This window comes from Mustelus asterias, chromosome 26 (genome assembly GCF_964213995.1).
Source record: "Mustelus asterias chromosome 26, sMusAst1.hap1.1, whole genome shotgun sequence".
Classification (NCBI taxonomy): domain Eukaryota; kingdom Metazoa; phylum Chordata; class Chondrichthyes; order Carcharhiniformes; family Triakidae; genus Mustelus; species Mustelus asterias.
This window is the reverse complement of record NC_135826.1, coordinates 25,075,451-25,094,228: the sequence shown is the minus strand read 5'-3', so window position 1 is coordinate 25,094,228 and position 18,778 is coordinate 25,075,451. Positions and strand designations below refer to the sequence as shown.

Sequence of the window (18,778 nt, the reverse complement as noted above, 5' to 3'; positions counted from 1 at the left end):
TTTGCACTCAACACTTTATTCCTTCTCAGCAACTCATCACCCTCTGGATGTTCAAGCTTGTCCAAGAATTAAATGCTGCGGGCATTTCTGCAGAGTCTGGCAGGATTTCCCTCACACTGGAGGTGAAAGCTTATCATCTGTCATGGTCTGCTCTCCAGCCTCTACTTGTCTTGCTAAAACTACTGTGATCATTGCACCTCTGAATTCCAACATATACTTCCCCCTCGCTGCGTACCAATTATGTTGAACTCTCCTCTTGTTCTAACTCTTGTGCACCCAAAACACTGCATATTTTCACAGTCTGGGCTTTTAAAAGAAGTAAAAGCCAGCTCAATATGTCATCTAATCGCTGCTTCCTGATCTAACTTCTCTTTTGCTCTTGAATCAGGCGGTCTCGCTGTACAGTGAGCCATTGCGTTTATTTTTTGTTTGTAACCCATGTTCCTCAGAAGGACAAAAGTTCTTTATGATTTTGCTCCCTTGATTTTGGATAAGTCAGTGAGCAAATGTCCGCCTAATGTTTCTTGTTGTGCAATGCCTGCGACTTGTTTTTGCACGGTTGTTATCTTAGAATCATAGAATCCCTACAGTGCAGAAGGAGGCCATTCGGCCCATCGAGTCTGCACCGACCACAATCCCACCCAGGCCCTATTCCCGTAACCCCACATATTTACCCTGCTAATCCCCCTGACATTAAGGGTCAATTTAGCATGGCCAATCAACCTAACCCGCACATCTTTGGACTGTGGGGGGGGGAAACTGGAGCATCCAGGGGAAACCCACGCAGACACGGGGAGAATGTGCAGACTGCACACACAGTGAGAGTTCACAACCTTGCTGTGAATCAGTAAGTGAAATGAACCAGGGATGCACACTTGATCTAGCTTTGTGAAATGTTAAAATGAATTGGCTCCACTAACAGGAGGTCTTTGCTGACCTTTTGTTGTTGCACTTGGTAGCAGAATGTGCAACTACAAGAACAGTAGGGTCTTTCAATCCCACGTAATAAAGAACACAGCACCCACCTCCCGAAAGTTCATTTGCAGCAACTGCCAGGGATAGTGGACCTTGAGGCTATGTTTGTGTCTGGAACACAGCAGATGGCAGCGATTTATGCACTGTGTAATGGTGAGGAACAGTCTGCTCATGCTACGGACCCAAGGCCCACATGGGAATCAAAGCTCTAATAACACTTAAGATTCTGGAATAAACAGGCATCCGTGAACTGTCATTGCTCGAGCAACTCGACAGTGCGCCAGTGAGAATCGGTTTCTTAATGGAAATTGTGCAAAGTCTGGGGAGAGGAGAAGCTCTATCAAAGAGAGGCCCTAAAACAAATAATTGAATGCTTTCGCATCTAGGGGTACTGCACTGCTGAGAATTGTTTTGTTAGCGCAAACACTTCTTTATCTTTGCTCGCATTTGCAAAGCTGCAGTAATAGAATAAGGAAGAGAAAGTCACTCGTTTGCAACAAAAAAAAGTTACCTTCCCTGCCTTGGTAATTTGCTGAAGATGTGCTCTCGAGGAGAGTAGCGGCTGGTAATTTGAAATGCAACCAATTTTGGGCCCAGATTTGCATTTCTTGCGCCAGCCCAGAATCTTATCTTGTTTGCACCTCGGAGTCCTGCCTCGATGGGAGCCATAAAGAAAGGGGAACAATGGAGCATTTTCTTCACTTTTGTTTTTGGCAGATGTGGGGAGCCTGCAGGGACTAGCTTCTCCATTATTTGCATTCTGTCCGCCCACACACACACCAGCAGGCAGCAGCAGTTGCGTCGAAGGGAGGTGGTTTGCACAGAGAGGGTGCGGGGGCGGGGGGGGGGGGGGAGAGTGGGGGAGGCAGGGGAGGGCAGTTGGGACAGGAAGATGTAGGTGAGCACAGCCACACTGCGTATGGCTTAGCTGTGCTATACCTTGTGGTTTCCACCTCACGCTCTTGTACCAGTTGTGTTCAATGTTTAACTAGTTGGAGCTAACTGGTTTCACCGTGTAATCGGCTGTGCACATTTGGCAGAGGACTAAAGCATAATAAATTCGAAGAGCTGGTAACAACTTCCTTCCCTTTTGCCCTCCCACCACCATTCATATATTCACGCATAAGGCAATGTGCCCTAATTGCTCAGGGCTCAGACCTATTTATTCGATAGCTCTGTCTGTAGACAATGAACTGTTGTTTGGGATTAGTTTGACTTTGCCTCATTATTGGGCAATATTGAGGAATGTTGCAGCCCTCCTTGGATTTCTGCTGGGTGGAAAACCTTTTTTTATACTTGTCGTCAGGTGTTGGCTCAATTACGCATTATCAGACTCTGCCAGGTATTTTTAAACCTGCGGCAGCCAAACAGGAAATTGCTTTTTTAGCAACAGCTGAATGTAAGCACTGGGGTTTAATTGATGCTTGCTGCTCTTCCGGGAGCTGCAGAAGCAGCTGTAGTGGCTTGCAACTGTAAGGAAACTGCCACAATGTATAATTAAGGATTTCTGATTCTTGTAGCCTCAGGTGGAGGGGGCCACCAGTCTGGATCTCAACTTGCTGGAGGTTTGTCTGAGGTATGCTTTGAGGGAATGCTTTCGTCTTTAAAAAGCTGCCTTGTTAGCAAGTAACTTCCGATAAAGGGTCCCACTGTGGCTGAGATCAGCTAAATCATGACAGACCAGGCACCGACACTGGTTTATCTGGCGCAGTGACACAAGATACCATTCACTGTATTTGGAATATTAAACCATAGTCCCATTTGCCAGCGCAGATGGATGCAAGAGACCTTGTGAAATGCAAGGTGATGACCTGGTGCCCTGCTCTGTAAGTTCCCCCTGTAACCAGTACCACCACCATTAGAAAATCAGATAGTCTCTCCACTCATTTGGATCCGGCTGTGCACTGATTGTTTGCTGGCCCTGTAGAAAATGCAACTGCAAGTCAAAGATAATCCATTAGTTGTTAAAGCGCTGAAGATGTGACCGGGTGCTTTATAAATGCAAGATTTTTCTTTTTCTGACACTGCCAATGGGCTCATGTATGAAGAGTCACCATTTGGTGAGGTGAACTGGGACCTCTCTGCTGGGTGGCATGGTGGCACAGTGGTTAGCACTGCTGCCTCAGCGCCAGGGACCCGGGTTCGATTCCCGGCTTGGGTGACTGTTCGCGTGGAGTTTGCACGTTCTCTCCGTGTCTACGTGGATTTCCTCCGGTTTCCTCCCATAGTCCAAAGACCTGCGGGTTAGGTGGATTGGCCATGCTAAATTGCCCCATGTGTGTCAGCGGGACTAGCTAGGGTAAATGCATGGGGTTATGGGGATAGGACCTGGGTGGGAATGTGGTTGGTGCGGACTCGATGGGTTGAATGGCCTCCTTCTGCACTGTAGGGATTCTATGATTCGCTAAACACGGATGAGTAAGGAAAATAGTAGATGGTGAGACAGTTGTCACAGAAATAAGCTAAATTTTGCAACAGGAAATTGCTGCCTCGTCATTTAAAACGTGAGTTTAGAATTTCACTGTGTTCCAGCCCTGGCTACCTCATTTCTAGCATGAGTTCTGATACAAAGGGAAATCGATGCTTTCATAAGCAAATCAAATTTAATCTTTGGAATCCTTTCCTGTCTGACTAGCACTGGGGACGAAGTATAGCAGTAAAGGTTTGACAAGACCTTGTTCTCACGAGGTGCCTATTCTAAATGGGTCTTGTTTAAACAATATAGAGTGAATGGTTGGAGATAAGTTTTGCCAATTCCCCAACCTCCCAACACAAGGGCTTAATGGTTCTTATTTGTTTGCTGGTGACTCTCACCGGCAGGTTTTGTGCATCCGGTGGCAACGCAAGTACACCAAGATTTTTTTTTAAAAAGGATACTGGATCTTGGCAATTTCTGATGGAGCGACTTGTTCCCAGTAAAGATCCTGTTCTGGCAGCAATGAGCTTCTTGTAGCTCTGGCTTTGCCCACTGCTTCATGATAGGGACATTATGGAATAACATCATGATGTCAGTACATCAAGCGTGCTTCAATGGCCATGACTTTTGGGCCAATCTGTGCATACGCAATATTATTGAGAATTCACTTTGCCTTTGGTTCACCGGGAGACGGGTTGCACTGTTTAAAGACCTGATCTGCAATTAGATACTAGCTCTCAAACTACTTTCTTGGATACTCCATGTATAATGGCCAACTTTCAGTATCTCATTCATCCAATGAGCTGTCAGACGTGCAGATCTTGACAAAATACCTCTGGCAGTTATTTATAACCATTAGTAAGCATCATAGCTTGATTTTTGGGAATTACAACGGCAACCTTGCAGAAGTGGTCACTGGATTTTGATCTTCCCTTTCCGTTACTTGGGTAATGCAGCTGTGATCGTAATCTTCACAGAGCTGGGATCAGCAAGGCCAAAATCTGGTTGGGAATTATACTTGCGATGTTCCTACCCTGTAAGATTCAGCAACATGGACTGAGTGAGCCTCGTGGGCCATTCGGACTCTTAAGGGTGGAATTTTCTGGCCACGCTCACCCCAAAGCTGGAAAATCCTGCCTGAGGTCAATGGACCTTTGCATGGTCCATATCCCACCCACTATTACTCCCATGGTGGGCGGGACAGGAAATTTCCATCCTAAATAAATACGCAGAGGTATTGAAGGAGGTGGGGGTTGGAAATCTGGATGGAAATAGTTCCAGAAGAAGTATCTTTGTGTTGCTTTTGCAAGTACTTCCTCATCTATCCCTGCACGCAAAGGTAATTGAAAATCCCGCTATATAGTTAAGACATTCCACTGAACTGAGTTTCCATACTTTCCAAACGCGAACCAACTGGAAATGGCCATTAGTGTTTCTCTCAATCCTTCCACTTCACATCTCCACCCAAGCTAAAAGCAAGTTGAGACTTTGGGATCCTAGCTGGTCCTTTGAATTTCCATTGGCTTATGTATTCTGTCAAGTGAAGGTCTAATAGAAGCTATAGGGATAACTGTTAACTCTCTGTTCCCATGGTAACGAATGAATGTAGTAGCACTGATGTTTAATCAATACAATTCCCATGAGTTTTTAGTGCAGGATTATCTCCTCTAATGTACTGGTATTATTTAATTCCATTCAGTGGGGCGAAGCCACAGCTTTGAAATGACTTGGTCTGCAGTGACTAATGCAGCCTCATTTAGCGACCGGCTTTTTAATTCTCTCCCAGCGAGATAGGCCCAAGATATCCCATTGAGATTAAAGGCCTATATTGGAAAAGCAGCCCAATCAATATGGAATTAAAGGCAGCAGTGAACAGATTCAAGAAATCAAAGGCTCTGAATTAATAACTAAAATCTAAAAACCAATCTGATATTTGCCACAGTCGGGAGCATGACGTTGACACAATAATGATTCAAAACGCGAGCAACTTTGTCATTGAGGCTAAACGACTTATCCCAGCCTGGAAAAGTATTGGCGAGTGGCCAGGTCGATCTACTTGACAATTAAGATTGGATTGTTGTGAAGTGCACAACAAAATCCAAACCAGGATCACCTTAGATGCATTGGCCGTGCAAAGTTCTCTCCGTGTACCTGAATAGGCGCCGGAGTGTGTGGTAACTAGGAGATTTTCACAATAACTTCATTGCAGTGTTAATGTAAGTTTGCTTGTGACACTAATAAATAAACTTTTAATTTCCATTTTCTTGAACAACCCCATGGAACAAAACCAGGCTTAGTCCGTTCAGATACAATGGGCCCCCCGGTATAAAAATATATTTCCATTTGCCTGTATTCAGTAAGATGACTCAATTTTTATCTAGTGCATGAAAACTTAGTGGTTAACACTGCTGTCTCGCAGCGCCAGGGACCTGGGTTCGATTCCCAGCTTGGATGACGGTGTGTACGGAGTCTGCACATTCTCCCCGTGTCTGCGTGGGTTTCCTCTGGGGGCTCCTGTTCCCCCCCCCCCCCCCCCCCACAGTCCGAAAGACATGCTGGTTAGGTGCATTGGCTGTGCTAAATTCTCCCTCTGTACCCGAACAGGCGCCAGAGTGTGGCGACTAGGGGATTTTCACAGTAACTTCATTACAGTGTTAATGTAAGCCTACTTGTGACACTAATAAATAAACTTTACTTGCCATTTGTTTTGAACATTTAAAATCAGGTAGGGTACAAAACCAATGTACCTGAGCGGTGACACAGTGGTTAGCACTGCTGCCTCACAGTGCCAGGGACCCAGGTTCGATTCCCGGCTTGGGTCACTGTCTGTGTGAAGTCTGCACCTTCTCCCCGTGTCTGCGTGGGTTTCCTCCGGGTGTTCCGGTTTCCTCCCACAGTGCAAAGATGTGCCGGTTAGATGCATTGACTCGAATGGGCGCCGGAGTGTGGCGACTTGGGGAATTTCACAGTAATTTCATTGCAGTGTTAATGTAAGCCTTACTTGTGACTAATAAATTAACTTTAAACTTTAATTTCCTAATGTTGTTTTTCTCCCCGATGCAGGTGACCGACTGAGGCAGACAGAAAACCGTGCGACCCGCTGCAAGGTTGAGCGCCTGCAGCTGCTGATGCAGCAGAAGAGGTTGCGCAGGAAGGCCCGCCGTGATGCCCGGGCACCGTACCAGTGGCTGCCCAACCGCAAGTCCAGCCGCACAAATAGCAACAGCAGCGTATCCAGCGACGGCAGCCTAGACTTGGACTTTGAGGACTCCGTATGGAAGCCTGAGGTCAAAGCTGACATGAAGTCTGAATTTGTTGTGGCGTAAGAGCTGCCTGGTCGAGGGAGGGTGTGTGACATGCAGGACTTCACTTTTTGATTTCAGCGACCCCAGTGTACTCTGAGCGAGGGTTTTCCAGAGGTTGCAGTTGGGGGTGGACAAAGGATGGCGAGAGGGGTGAAGAAGCGAGCAAGCACAAGGGTCTCCTGAAATCAGGACTGTACATCTGGAAAAACAAAAACTTTTTAATTCCCACAAAAAATAAACAAAGAATGCCGTCTGTAGCTCAAGAGGGAAAGAAGTGACAGGATTAAGTGGATCTAACAAACAGCAGTTTGACGTGCCTGTGGTATCAATAAACAGCTTGTGTTACAAAATGGTCAATTATGACGGAGATTGGAAGAAGACTTGCCTTTCCTCATGGAGTCTGTGCGATAAAGCTGCTTGTTGCCATGGTTGCATTGTTCTTCACACAAAGGTAGCAGGGGAGCTGCAGTCACACACAAAAAAAAAGTCGTCTTTGCTTCATTGGAGGCCAATGGGGGTACTACACTTTTTATTGGACGGAACAGAAATGAAGTCATTTTTAAAAAAAGAAAAAACAAGAAACTCTATGTAGCATTCTTCACCGACACTCTCAAAGCATTCAGTTACTGAAATTTTGCACAATTTTTAACAGCGTTGACAGCAGGTAGCTTTCATTTTTTGAGCAAGTTTGTCCGATGGTGACTGCGAGTGTACATGGCAACACACATCTTGCCAGCCCTGATGAAACTCTGGATTTTGAGGGGGCAGGGGGAAGAGGGGGGGAGAAGGGGAAAGGATAGCAAGCTTTTCTCAGCATCATATTCATGATGGCCAGTGTCAAAAGAGGAAAGGTTTAAATGGTTGGCACAAGTAGAACTCTTCTGGGGAAACCTGACATTAAATTCAGTCATTTTTTACCCTGTTTTGGGGAGAGGGAAAGGGTTGAATCTATCCAGGGACAGGTCCAATAAACGCCTCTTTTGTAATTTTGTTTTTCCCGACACAACTGAGCCAGATCATTTTAGAGGTACACTTGTGGTACAGTACTAGCTAGAGTAGACTTTAGAGAAGTCGTGAGATCCATCACTCAATTTATCTCTTTTTTTAAAAAATTGCATTTTGCATACCACCCCTTGGCTTACCAGAAGACGGAAGCCATGTTGGTTCTCTTTTCAGTGCAATCCAGGCAGTGGGCATCGGAGTAGGCCTGGGAGCGAAGGTGATTCTTATAATGTGGACCTTGGTTGGCACAAAACCTCTTAGTTGTTTGTTCCACACGCTACAGGTGTTATCTATTTAGTCCAATGGTACAATTTCTAATTTTCTGAGGAAACGGGCAGAGTTCCCACTAATTTTTTTAAGAATAAATTTTTATTTTGGGGTGGTGTGTATGGGGAGGGGTGGGGGGGAGGCTAGGGAGGTGGGGTGGGTGGTCGTTAAATCAAAATTTGCTGCATAAGCCTGTATACTCTTTATTAAATTCAGTACTTAACAATATTGGCTGTTGTTCCAAAATGGCCCAATATCCTCAAAGCTGAGTGTTAGCTTAGTGATCCTTAGTGGAGCCCAGTTTGGAGTTGATTTTGAATAATGTGGGGATTGCTAAACGGAGAGTACAATGCCGTGTGTGTGTGTGCGCGTGGAGTGTGTTTCCAACCCAAGTTTTGAAATGATTGGGTTCGTGTTCATCTGGCAGGGTAACTGCGATTGCAACTGAAGTCAGAATGAGAGGTTCCTGAGGTCCTACCATTGCAATACTGTGACGTCACAATACTACACACAACCCAACCTTTTCCTCACCAGTCTCAGTAACACAAGTGCCTTTTTTTTGTTCCCAAGTCTTATTTCTGTCTCCTCGGCGTGTCGGCTGGGAGAGTCCCCCTCCTCTTTCACCCGTGCCCTTATACGGTCTGTGGAAAGACCCAATTTTTTTTTCTCTCTCTTCACCCACCCACCCACCATCTTCCTCTTGTTCCTTGTCTTTGTCATAGAACTGAAACCTGTTTAATGCTCGCTGCTGTACAAAAAAAATGTCGGAACACTCTTCTCCAAACTAACTCCGTTCTTTCATCCAGATGTCATGGGGTGTGCCGTCAGGACCACTCCTTCCCCCCCCCCCCCCCCCCCCCCCCCCCGTTATGTCCTGTACCGTTGTGGCTAGGCACACATTGTAACATCCCACTTCTGTTTGTGAACCTCCTGCTTGTATTTACTGTAGGTTTTTAAGATATATATATATATATATATACATACATATATATATATTTAACTGACTTTGTATTGTGTGCTATCCGTTGTGCCCCTATCCTGGTTTTAAAAGAAAAACGTAAAGATGCATTAATTCACCAATTTGTTGGTGGGGATTAAATGTATGAACACCTCATTTAAATATTCTGTATTCTTGTAGCCAATTTAAAAAAAAATACAATGTTCTAGCTAGGCTGGTGTAGCACAAATGTGACTGTATTAATTTATAAACCAAAATGGTGACTGTGAACTAGGTATTTATTTGTGCATTTGAAAGTTTGGAGGGAAAAAAACAAAGTCACAGCTTGAACATGGCCAGGGTTGATGCAATCTCCTCCATTGGAATCTGCACCAGTTTCCACTTATCCTAAGCAATACATTTCATTGTGACTTGGAACGGACGGGCCTTGTAGTTCACTTGGGATGGGATGAGTTAAATGTAACCAAACTTCTCTTGTCACTTGGGATTTTGCATTTACCTCTGCCTTACACACTTGGCAAGACAATAGGGTGGACCCACTGTCACCCTAAGCATTGGAATGAAGCAGAAAACAGTAAATTATAATGTATTGGTATGTAGATAAACTTACATGCATGTATCATTAGGACTTGACAATGGTTTGTGGGACATACAGTAATTGGTTGTTGTGGTAATCTGAACATGTACAAACTTGTATTAGATTTTTGTATAGCATTCGAAAAAGCGACTCCACAGGTATAAATAATAAAAGACCAAATGTTGGTGATAAACATATGTCTTGTTCCTTGTGTTGTGTTTTTTGTTATTGCACATTCTTTATTCCCCAGCTATTTTTCCCTCTCTGGCTGTACCTACTGAATGCAAAATACACCAAAATCTTGCTGCTGTTCACACCCGCCAACAGCACACCACTGCCACGGGTTTCCCGGTGGCGAGGGGATCATTCAACAGGAAAAGCCGTTGACAAGAGCGGGACCATAATGTCCCGCTGCCGATGAGGGACGCACTGTCCCCCTGCCTTGAAACACGCCATGGAGAGGGAGAAAAAGCTTGCCCAGAGTCTTTTGTTTCAGCCAAGTTGGTGTTGGGAAGCTTATAGAATCATGCAGTCCAGAATAGAATCACAGCTCCTGCGTCCTCGCTATACTTTCAAAAAGAGTCAGCAAATGGAAAGCAAAACACTGCCTGTATCAACTTTGCCCCAATATTAATTGAGTGGATAACTGAGAACAAATCTGGGGATCTTCCTATTCTGTTTCACACTGGTGCATTTTTCTTATTCATTCATGAGACATGGGCGTCGCTGGCTGGCCAACATTTATTGCCCATCCCTAGTTGCCTGAGGGCAGTTGAGAGTCAACCACATTGCTGTGGCTCTGGAGTCACATGTAGGCCAGACGGGGTAAGGACGGCAGATTTCCTTCCCTAAAGGGCATTAGTGAACCAGATGGGGTTTTCTGACAATGATTTCATGGTCATCATTAGATTCTTAACTCCAGATTTGTTTTAATTAATTCAAATTCCACCATCTGCCATGGTGGGATTCGAACCTGAATCCCCAGAACATTAGCTGAGTTTCTGGATTATTGGTCCAGCGATAATACCACTAGGCCATTGCCTCCCCTGATCAATCAGCTACTATCTTTTAGGTTCTTTGTGCTTTGAGGGCTTGGTGATATTTATATGGACCTCATTCTCATTTTAAAAATTCTTCTGCATTTTATACCCAAGAACAAGAGTAAGCTGATTGTGCCCAAAACTGAAGAGCATTTTCCGGTTGTATAAAATTCACTGACAATTAAGCTTTGACTTATCTTACTTTCTGTTCGACTTTGTGATCTTTAACATTTAAGAAAGAGGAGTGATGGGCTGACGTTTTAACTAACAAACCATTGATCTCAGAACAATTGCACCTTTCTGCCTTAACCAGGCACGTACCTAGCTATACCTCCCCGGAACTGGAAAATCTAGTCTACAAGCTGCTGTCTGTGGGTTGGCCCAATTATGAATAGGCGGAAACCATGGGCATCTGACCTTTTGTGTTAAGGTTGACATGTCTGGGAAGTACCCAGGCTACACTTGAAGCACCTCTGTGCCTAGATTTAGCTGGAAGCAATTGCTTGGTTCTGTTAGATTTATGGCTCCCATTGGAAGTGAAGATCTGTCTGGGATGGTTTCCCTTTTGCTTGGGCCACAATCTAATGTCAGAAGAACATAGAACATAGAAAGCCACAGCACAAACAGGCCCTTCGGCCCACAAGTTGCGCCGATCACATCCCCACCTCTAGGCCTATCTATAGCCCTCAATCCCATTAAATCCCATATACTCATCCAGAAGTCTCTTAAAAGACCCCAACGAGTTTGCCTCCACCACCACCGACGTCAGCCGATTCCACTCACCCACCACCCTCTGAGTGAAAAACTTACCCCTGACATCTCCTCTGTACCTACCCCCCAGCACCTTAAACCTGTGTCCTCTCGTAGCAACCATTTCAGCCCTTGGAAATAGCCTCTGAGAGTCTACCCTATCCAGACCTCTCAACATCTTGTAAACCTCTATCAGGTCACCTCTCATCCTTCGTCTCTCCAGGGAGAAGAGACCAAGCTCCCTCAACCTATCCTCATAAGGCATGCCCCCCAATCCAGGCAACATCCTTGTAAATCTCCTCTGCACCCTTTCAATGGCTTCAACATCTTTCCTGTAATGAGGTGACCAGAACTGCGCGCAGTACTCCAAGTGGGGTCTAACCAGGGTCCTATAAAGCTGCAGCATTATCTCCCGACTCCTAAACTCAATCCCTCGATTAATGAAGGCCAGTACGCCGTACGCCTTCTTGACCGCATCCTCCACCTGCGAGGCCGATTTAAGAGTCCTATGGACCCGGACCCCAAGGTCCTTCTGATCCTCTACACTGCTAAGAATGGTACCCTTCATATTATACTGCTGCTTCATCCCATTGGATCTGCCAAAATGGATCACCACACACTTATCCGGGTTGAAGTCCATCTGCCACTTCTCCGCCCAGTCTTGCATTCTATCTATGTCTCGCTGCAACTTCTGACATCCCTCCAAACTATCCACAACACCACCTACCTTGGTGTCGTCAGCAAACTTACCAACCCATCCCTCCACTTCCTCATCCAGGTCATTTATGAAAATGACAAACAGCAAGGGTCCCAGAACAGATCCCTGGGGCACTCCACTGGTCACTGAAGAGCCTTGGGGTAGGTTAGGTGCTGATTCGTCATGTTGGCAGCATCGTGGATAGGTGCTTATAATGCTAATGATGTAACTGTAATCGAAATGGAATTGGAATCCTTGGGATTAGTTTACGGGTTTTTAAAAAAAGGGCGGCATGGACAAGTTAGGCCGAAGTGCCTGTTTCCATGCTGTAAACCTCAATGACTCTATAACTTGACGGGCTGTGCTTAGTGCTCCTGTGAAGTGGGCCCATTGGAATTTTACATCAAGCAGACCTGAAAAATGTCAAATTCCTTACTTCATTGACTGGAGTCCTGCTCTCTTGATTTTTGCATTGCACTGGCACCAAAATATTCCACCAGTTACAAACCGGCCTCTCATTGATCAGTTTATAAATAGCTACAATCATCTCAGCAGCAACTCTAACAATGCAGAACATGTTACTAGCCCACAAGCCTAGCCATGTTCCACATTGTAGATTACTTGTGTTGTGAATATCATGAGTGATTTCACCATCTCAATCCTTGGAATGTAACAATTAAAAGCCTACCATTTAGTTGTTTCATAAAATCTAAATTGACATGACCTTTGTTACTATATCAATCTTTGTTAATGTGTAATGTCTGTAATAAGTGGTGCATTAAGAGAATGCATACATTGGCTGTGAAGGAGACAAAAGGCAATGGAGTTTTTTTTAAGTGTCAAGTCTTGCTTTGCGGGGGCCAGGAGGTGCAGGTGTACACTTCCTTGAAAAGCGGGGTCTTCCTTTGGCTGCCCATTTTTGCCTACCACCTTCCCTCCTGGATGGGAAGTGGACTGGCAGAATATAAATGGAGTCTGGGAGTTAAAATGCTTGGGCTGGAGATCAAGTTAATGAATGTGTATCAAACCCAACCCCCCTCCCACTGCCCCAATCAAGCAAAACCTGTTTAGGTAAAAAATGAATGTACATGGACTTTCAGAAAGCCTATGACATGGAGCCAGACAGGAAAGTGTTGGAGAATAATAAGGGGGAGGTGGCAAATTGCATTACAAACTAATTGGAAGGGAACAGAGCAGAGGGGTTAATGTCAGTTTTACTGTGTGGTTGGAAGTAGGTGTTGTGTCCCACAGGGATCTGTCTTGGGGCTGGTTCTGTTCACTATGTACATCAATGATTTGGATATTGGGCAGTTGAGATTGATGCCCAAAGTTGAAGTGATACCAAAATAGAAGGTACAGTAACTAATTTTAAACACTAAAGGAAGCCCTAATGGACGAATGTTGAGACGGTAGAATGGGCGAAAGGTAACTGATTGAATTTGATGACAACTTAGGTGAGATAGAACATTTTGATAATAATCGTAATTATATTACAAATGGGAGAAAGGTGAGTTATGTGGAAGAGTAGAGGGATTAATGCATCCAGGTTAATTAATCTCTGAAAGCAGCACCTCAACTGCGTACGGTCACAATGAAGGCTAATAGAATACTGGACTTCATAACCAGAGGTTTAGAACACAAATGCTCAAATGTTTAGGTGGATTGGCTATGCTAAGTTTCCCCTTTGTGACCAAAGATGTGTAGGTTAAGTGGGTTAGCCATGGTAAATGCACGGGGTAACGAGGATAGGGTGGGCCTGGAAAGTTGCTCTTTCGGAGAGTCGGTGCAGGCTTAATGGGCTAAATGGCCTCCTCCTGTACTGGAGGGATTCTGTGGTGTTGAAGAATATGTATAAAATCTTAGTCCTTTGACTACAGTTCGTGTACTGTGTGTAGTTTTGAGCTCCACAGTGTAGGGATTTTGAGGCAACAGAGTATGGAACACATTCATTGACAAAACTTCTCCAACTTTTACAGATGCACCATAGAAAGCATTCTTTCTGGTTGTATCACAGCTTGGTATGGTTCCTGCTCTGTCCAAGACCGCAAGGAACTATAAAAAGTGAATGTAGCCCAATCCATCATACAAACCAGCCTCCCATCCATTGACTCTGTCTACACTTCCCGCTGCCTCGGCAAAGCAGCCAGCATAATCAAGGACCCTATGCACCCTGGACATATTCTCTTCCCCGTCGGGAAAAAGCTACAAAAGTCTGAGGTCACGTATCAACCGACTCAAGAACAGCTTCTTCCCAGCTGCCATCAGACTTTTGAATGGATCTACCTCGCACTAAGTTGATCTTTCTCTACACCCCAGCTACGACTGTAACACTAAATTCTGCACTCTCTCCTTTCCTTCTCTATGAACGGTATGCTTTGTCTCTATAGCGCACAAGAGACCATACTTTTTCACTGTATATAATACATGTGACAATAAATCAAATAATAAAACAAATCAAATCAAAAACATACAAAGAAGGTTGGGAAAATTGTGCTTATTCATGCTAGAAGCAAGAAGATAAAGGAATGATTTGCAAGGTGTTTAAAGTTACATTGGGATCGAGCAGATTGTTTCCAGTGACTGAGAGGTTTGAGAACCAGGAAATGTGGTTGAAGTAAGAACTTTAGGGTAGACAGCAGAGAAAGTTATTTTACATTGTGCAGTGTAAGGCTATTGAATACAGGACTGGAGTTGATGATTGAAGCAGCGACTGTGTCAACATTTAAGGAAAGGTTGGATAAGTGGATATTTGGGAACGGAATGGTACCGTACATGGAGTTTAAACTACGACTCACATACAATAAACAATAATGTGGGCTAGTTGAGTTAAATGGTTTGTTTTCCATGTTGCAATCTCCATGTGATTCAATGGGGATGTCAAAATATGACTCACAGTTACACAGTTTGAATGAGGAAATGTGACTCTCAGGAATGGAACATACCTATACAGTGATGGTGTACCCACCATGATCCATAGGCGAAATGGCAAAACATTTCACCATCTTTCCTCATACTTCCTCAAAGTACAAACTCTTGCTGGGGGAGGAATCCAGATAGTAATCCCACATTCCTTACCCATTCTTAACGCAGGAGCCCACATAGTGACAGGGAGAGGGTAAGTCAGCACCGATCATTAATCAAAATTAAATTCAGTTGATCTGCTAAGCTGAGTTATGGACTGCATGGCATATTACCCCATTGAGCCAAGGGGAGAGGTCAAACTTCAGTTTTATTTTGCTCCTTTTTCCTGTCAGTTCCACCTCAGGAGGCGTTGAAATTTTGTGAGAATATGGCTCCAAAGATGTTGCCCCCGTCGCCCCCCGCCCCATTCCATGTAGCCAATCTTCATGTGCCTGCCCAATGTGTGTCAGCAAATATTTGCTTACCACAAACATCACAACTGAATCAGATTTGAACTGACCTGAAACTAACACATCTGCTTTGTTATTACAGGTTTCTGTTCAGTGAATAGGAATGCAAACCTTCCTGAGGCGCAAGGTGCTGAGTAACAAATTGTCATACTTCTACTAGCATTCCACCTGAAGTCAACACACATCAATGACCAAATCTATTCATTAGCTGAACCATCTAAGGCCCCTATGCCTGAATCTTGTACAAAGCTACATGCAAATTAAGAACGGGGTAGATCATTCAGCTCCTCAGACCTGCTCCGCCATTCAATAAAATCATGGCTGATCTAATTTTAGCCTCACACTCCTGTCTGCTGCCCATTACCCTTGATTCTTTTGTCGATCAAAAATCTATCCAACTCACCCTTGAATATATTCAATGGCCCAAACTCCACTGCTCTCTGGGGAAGAGAATTCCAAAGGCCAATGACCTTCATTGAATTATAAAATCCCTACAGTACAGAAAGAGGGCTTTTAGCCCATCGAGCCTGCACCAACAATGATCCCACCCAGGCTCTATCCCCATGTATTTATCCTGCTAATTGCTCTGACACTAAGGGGCAATTTGGCATGGCCAATCAACCTAACCCGCACACCTTTGGACTGTGGGAGGAAATGGGCAGCACGGTAGCACAGTGGTTAGCACTGCTGCTTCACAGCTTCAGGGACCTGGGTTCGATTCCCTGCTTGGGTCACTGTCTGTGTGGAGTTTGCACATTCTCCTCGTGTCTGCGTGGGTTTCCTCCGGGTGCTCCAGTTTCCTCCCACAGTCCAAAGATGTGCGGGTTAGGTTGATTGGCCATGCTAAAAAATTGCCCCTTAGTGTCCTGAGACACGTAAGTTAGAGGGATTAGTGGGTAAAATATGTAGGGATATGGGGGTAGGGCTTGGGTGGGATTGTGGTCGGTGCAGACTCGATGGGCCGAATGGCCTCTTTCTGTACTGTAGGGTTTCTATGATTTCTATGATTCTATAAAACTGGAGCACCCGACGGAAACTCACTCAGACACAGGGAGAATGGGCAAACTTCATACAGACAGTGAGCCAAGGCTGGAATTGAACCCGGGTCCCTGGCGCTGTGAGGCAGCAGTGCTCACCACCGTGCCACCATGCCACCTTCTGAGAGAAAAAAAGATCTCATCTCAGTCTTAAATGGAAGACCTCTAATTTTTAAACCATGTCATCTAGTTCTAGACTTCCCCCAAGGGAAAACATCCTTTCACATCCCCCCAGTCGGGTCCCCTCAGGATCTTATATATTTCAATAAGATCACCCCTCATTCTTCTAAACTCCAATAGGTATAGCCCCAACTTGCTAAATCTTTCTCATTAGTTAACCTTTTCATCACAGAAATCGAACGAAACTTCTCTGAACAGCTTCCAATCCTTTCTTAAGGAAGGAAACCAAAATTGTGAAAAGGACTCCAGATGCTGCTCACTAAGGCCCTATATAACTGTCACAACACTACCCCATTTTTATACTTGATTTCCCTTGCAATAAATGGCACCATTCTATTTGCCTTCCAAATCACTTGCTGTACCTGCTATAATAAACAGAATTTTATCTTAGTGTCCGTGTTTAGTATGTGAAGTGCGTATATTTTCTTACCCTCAGAGTAATTGTCCTAATTTAAATTATTCCAGCAGCAAGCTTTTCTGTGAGTTTTAAAATAAGGACGGTTATTTATAACCTCACACTTGCCCCAGATGCATTGTCTCACTCATTCACCTCATACACATTACCACTCACATAATGATTAGATACTGATAAAGAAAAGGTAATATGATTATAATGTGTAATTGTCTTACTCCCTCTTTTTTGACAGGCCTGTAGTTTCTTAGACTGGTTGATGCTTTTAGTTGAAGTGGATAACTTGTAAGCAGAGGATTAGAAATCATAGAAACCCTACAGTGCAGAAGGAGGCCATTCGGCCCATCGAATCTGCACCGACCACAATCCCACCCATGCCCTACCCCCACATATTTACCCGCTAATCCCTCTAACCTGCACATCTCAGGACTCTAAGGGGCAATTTTTAACCTGGCCAATCAACCTAACCTGCACATCTTTGGACTGTGGGAGGAAACCGGAGCACCCGGAGGAAACCCACGCAGACACGAGGAGAATGTGCAAACTCCACACAGACAGTGACCCGAGCCGGGAATCGAACCCGGGACCCTGGAGCTGTGAAGCAGCAGTGCTAACCACTGTACTACCGTGCCGCCCGATTCTCAGTAAGCTACAAAGTTTCTTATACTTGAACTTCCAGAAGATATGTCCTCAGGTTAACTTGCAGTTGGAACATGTTGGGGAGAGTCCTCCTTCTTTCAAAGTGTAAGGGAATTTTCTTGGGACGCCCCACTGGGGGGTCTTGTATTCAGCTGATCTCAGCTAACACAAATACTTGCGAAAGACAGTATACAGTTAAAGATGTTATTTATTTGATCAACACATCTTGGGAGAGAGATAGTCAGAGGATTCCAACTTCTCTCTGACTTTACATCACATGAGTACAACAGATATACATTTCTGAAGATTCAATCCTCCCGCTCAACCTGTCATTAAAGCTGAATGGTCCAATTACATGAATACACTTTATTTACTTTGGCCAATAGCATTCTATCTTCTAGCAGAATTAGAAATTAGTTGGTCAACCAAACCCAGGGGTTCTTCCCCCCGTTGCCTGGTAACCTTATCTACGCAAATCTGGTAGGTTCAAGGGTTGTCCCTAACACCTGCAGTCCTAGGAACGAGAAGGGTGTCATCTTCTCAAATCTGTTATCTGTCCCCTTATCAGTGGAGGCTGAATATGTCTATTCATTGCAGCCAGAAGCTGAATCTTTCTAGTAGTTGTTTGTAGCTACCTGTCCTGCCCCTGATAATAGGGTATATGCACTATGCTGCACAAAAGAATGCAGTCTGTCTAATTAAACTTATTTTCCATTATGCCAAGGGGTAAATTTCTTATTGGCCAAATCTCACAAGAAAATGCAAAAATGCAGTTTAAATCTATAATACTTGTTCAAAAATGCTTATTTGTGTGTTTGTACAGACAATACCTTCGTATAATTTATAAGTGAGGCACATTGTGATACCTTTGATATATATAAGGCATGACTAATCTACTTTGTTTTAATAGTCTTCAAAAAGCGGGGTTTTTTGTTTCTCTTGCTACACAAAGTATTGCTGTTTATTATATTGGCTACTTGGTTGACATGCAACTCGTTTGATGGCTTCTCTGGGGAACTTTAATAAAAAGTTTCCCTCCAAAACGACAGCAAACATGGCTATGCTTATCATGTGATCTGTCCACATTCTAAACTCTTTGTCCAAAGAAAAGTGTCGTTTGACACTTGGAAATTCGTCCTGTCTACTTTGGAT

At 44.3% G+C, this 18,778-nt stretch overlaps 1 protein-coding gene across 2 annotated transcripts in view; it reads left to right on the top strand.

Annotated features, from left to right (window-relative positions):
* midn (midnolin) overlaps positions 1-9,697 on the top strand; it is a 33,345-nt gene extending 23,648 nt beyond the window's left edge. For both annotated transcript variants that reach the window (XM_078198295.1, XM_078198296.1), the window contains exon 8: positions 6,455-9,697. In XM_078198295.1, coding sequence (XP_078054421.1) covers positions 6,455-6,717 — 263 coding nt within the window. In that variant the 3' untranslated portion in view covers positions 6,718-9,697. The remainder of the gene's footprint in view (positions 1-6,454) is intronic.
* Positions 9,698-18,778: the final 9,081 nt, after the last annotated feature.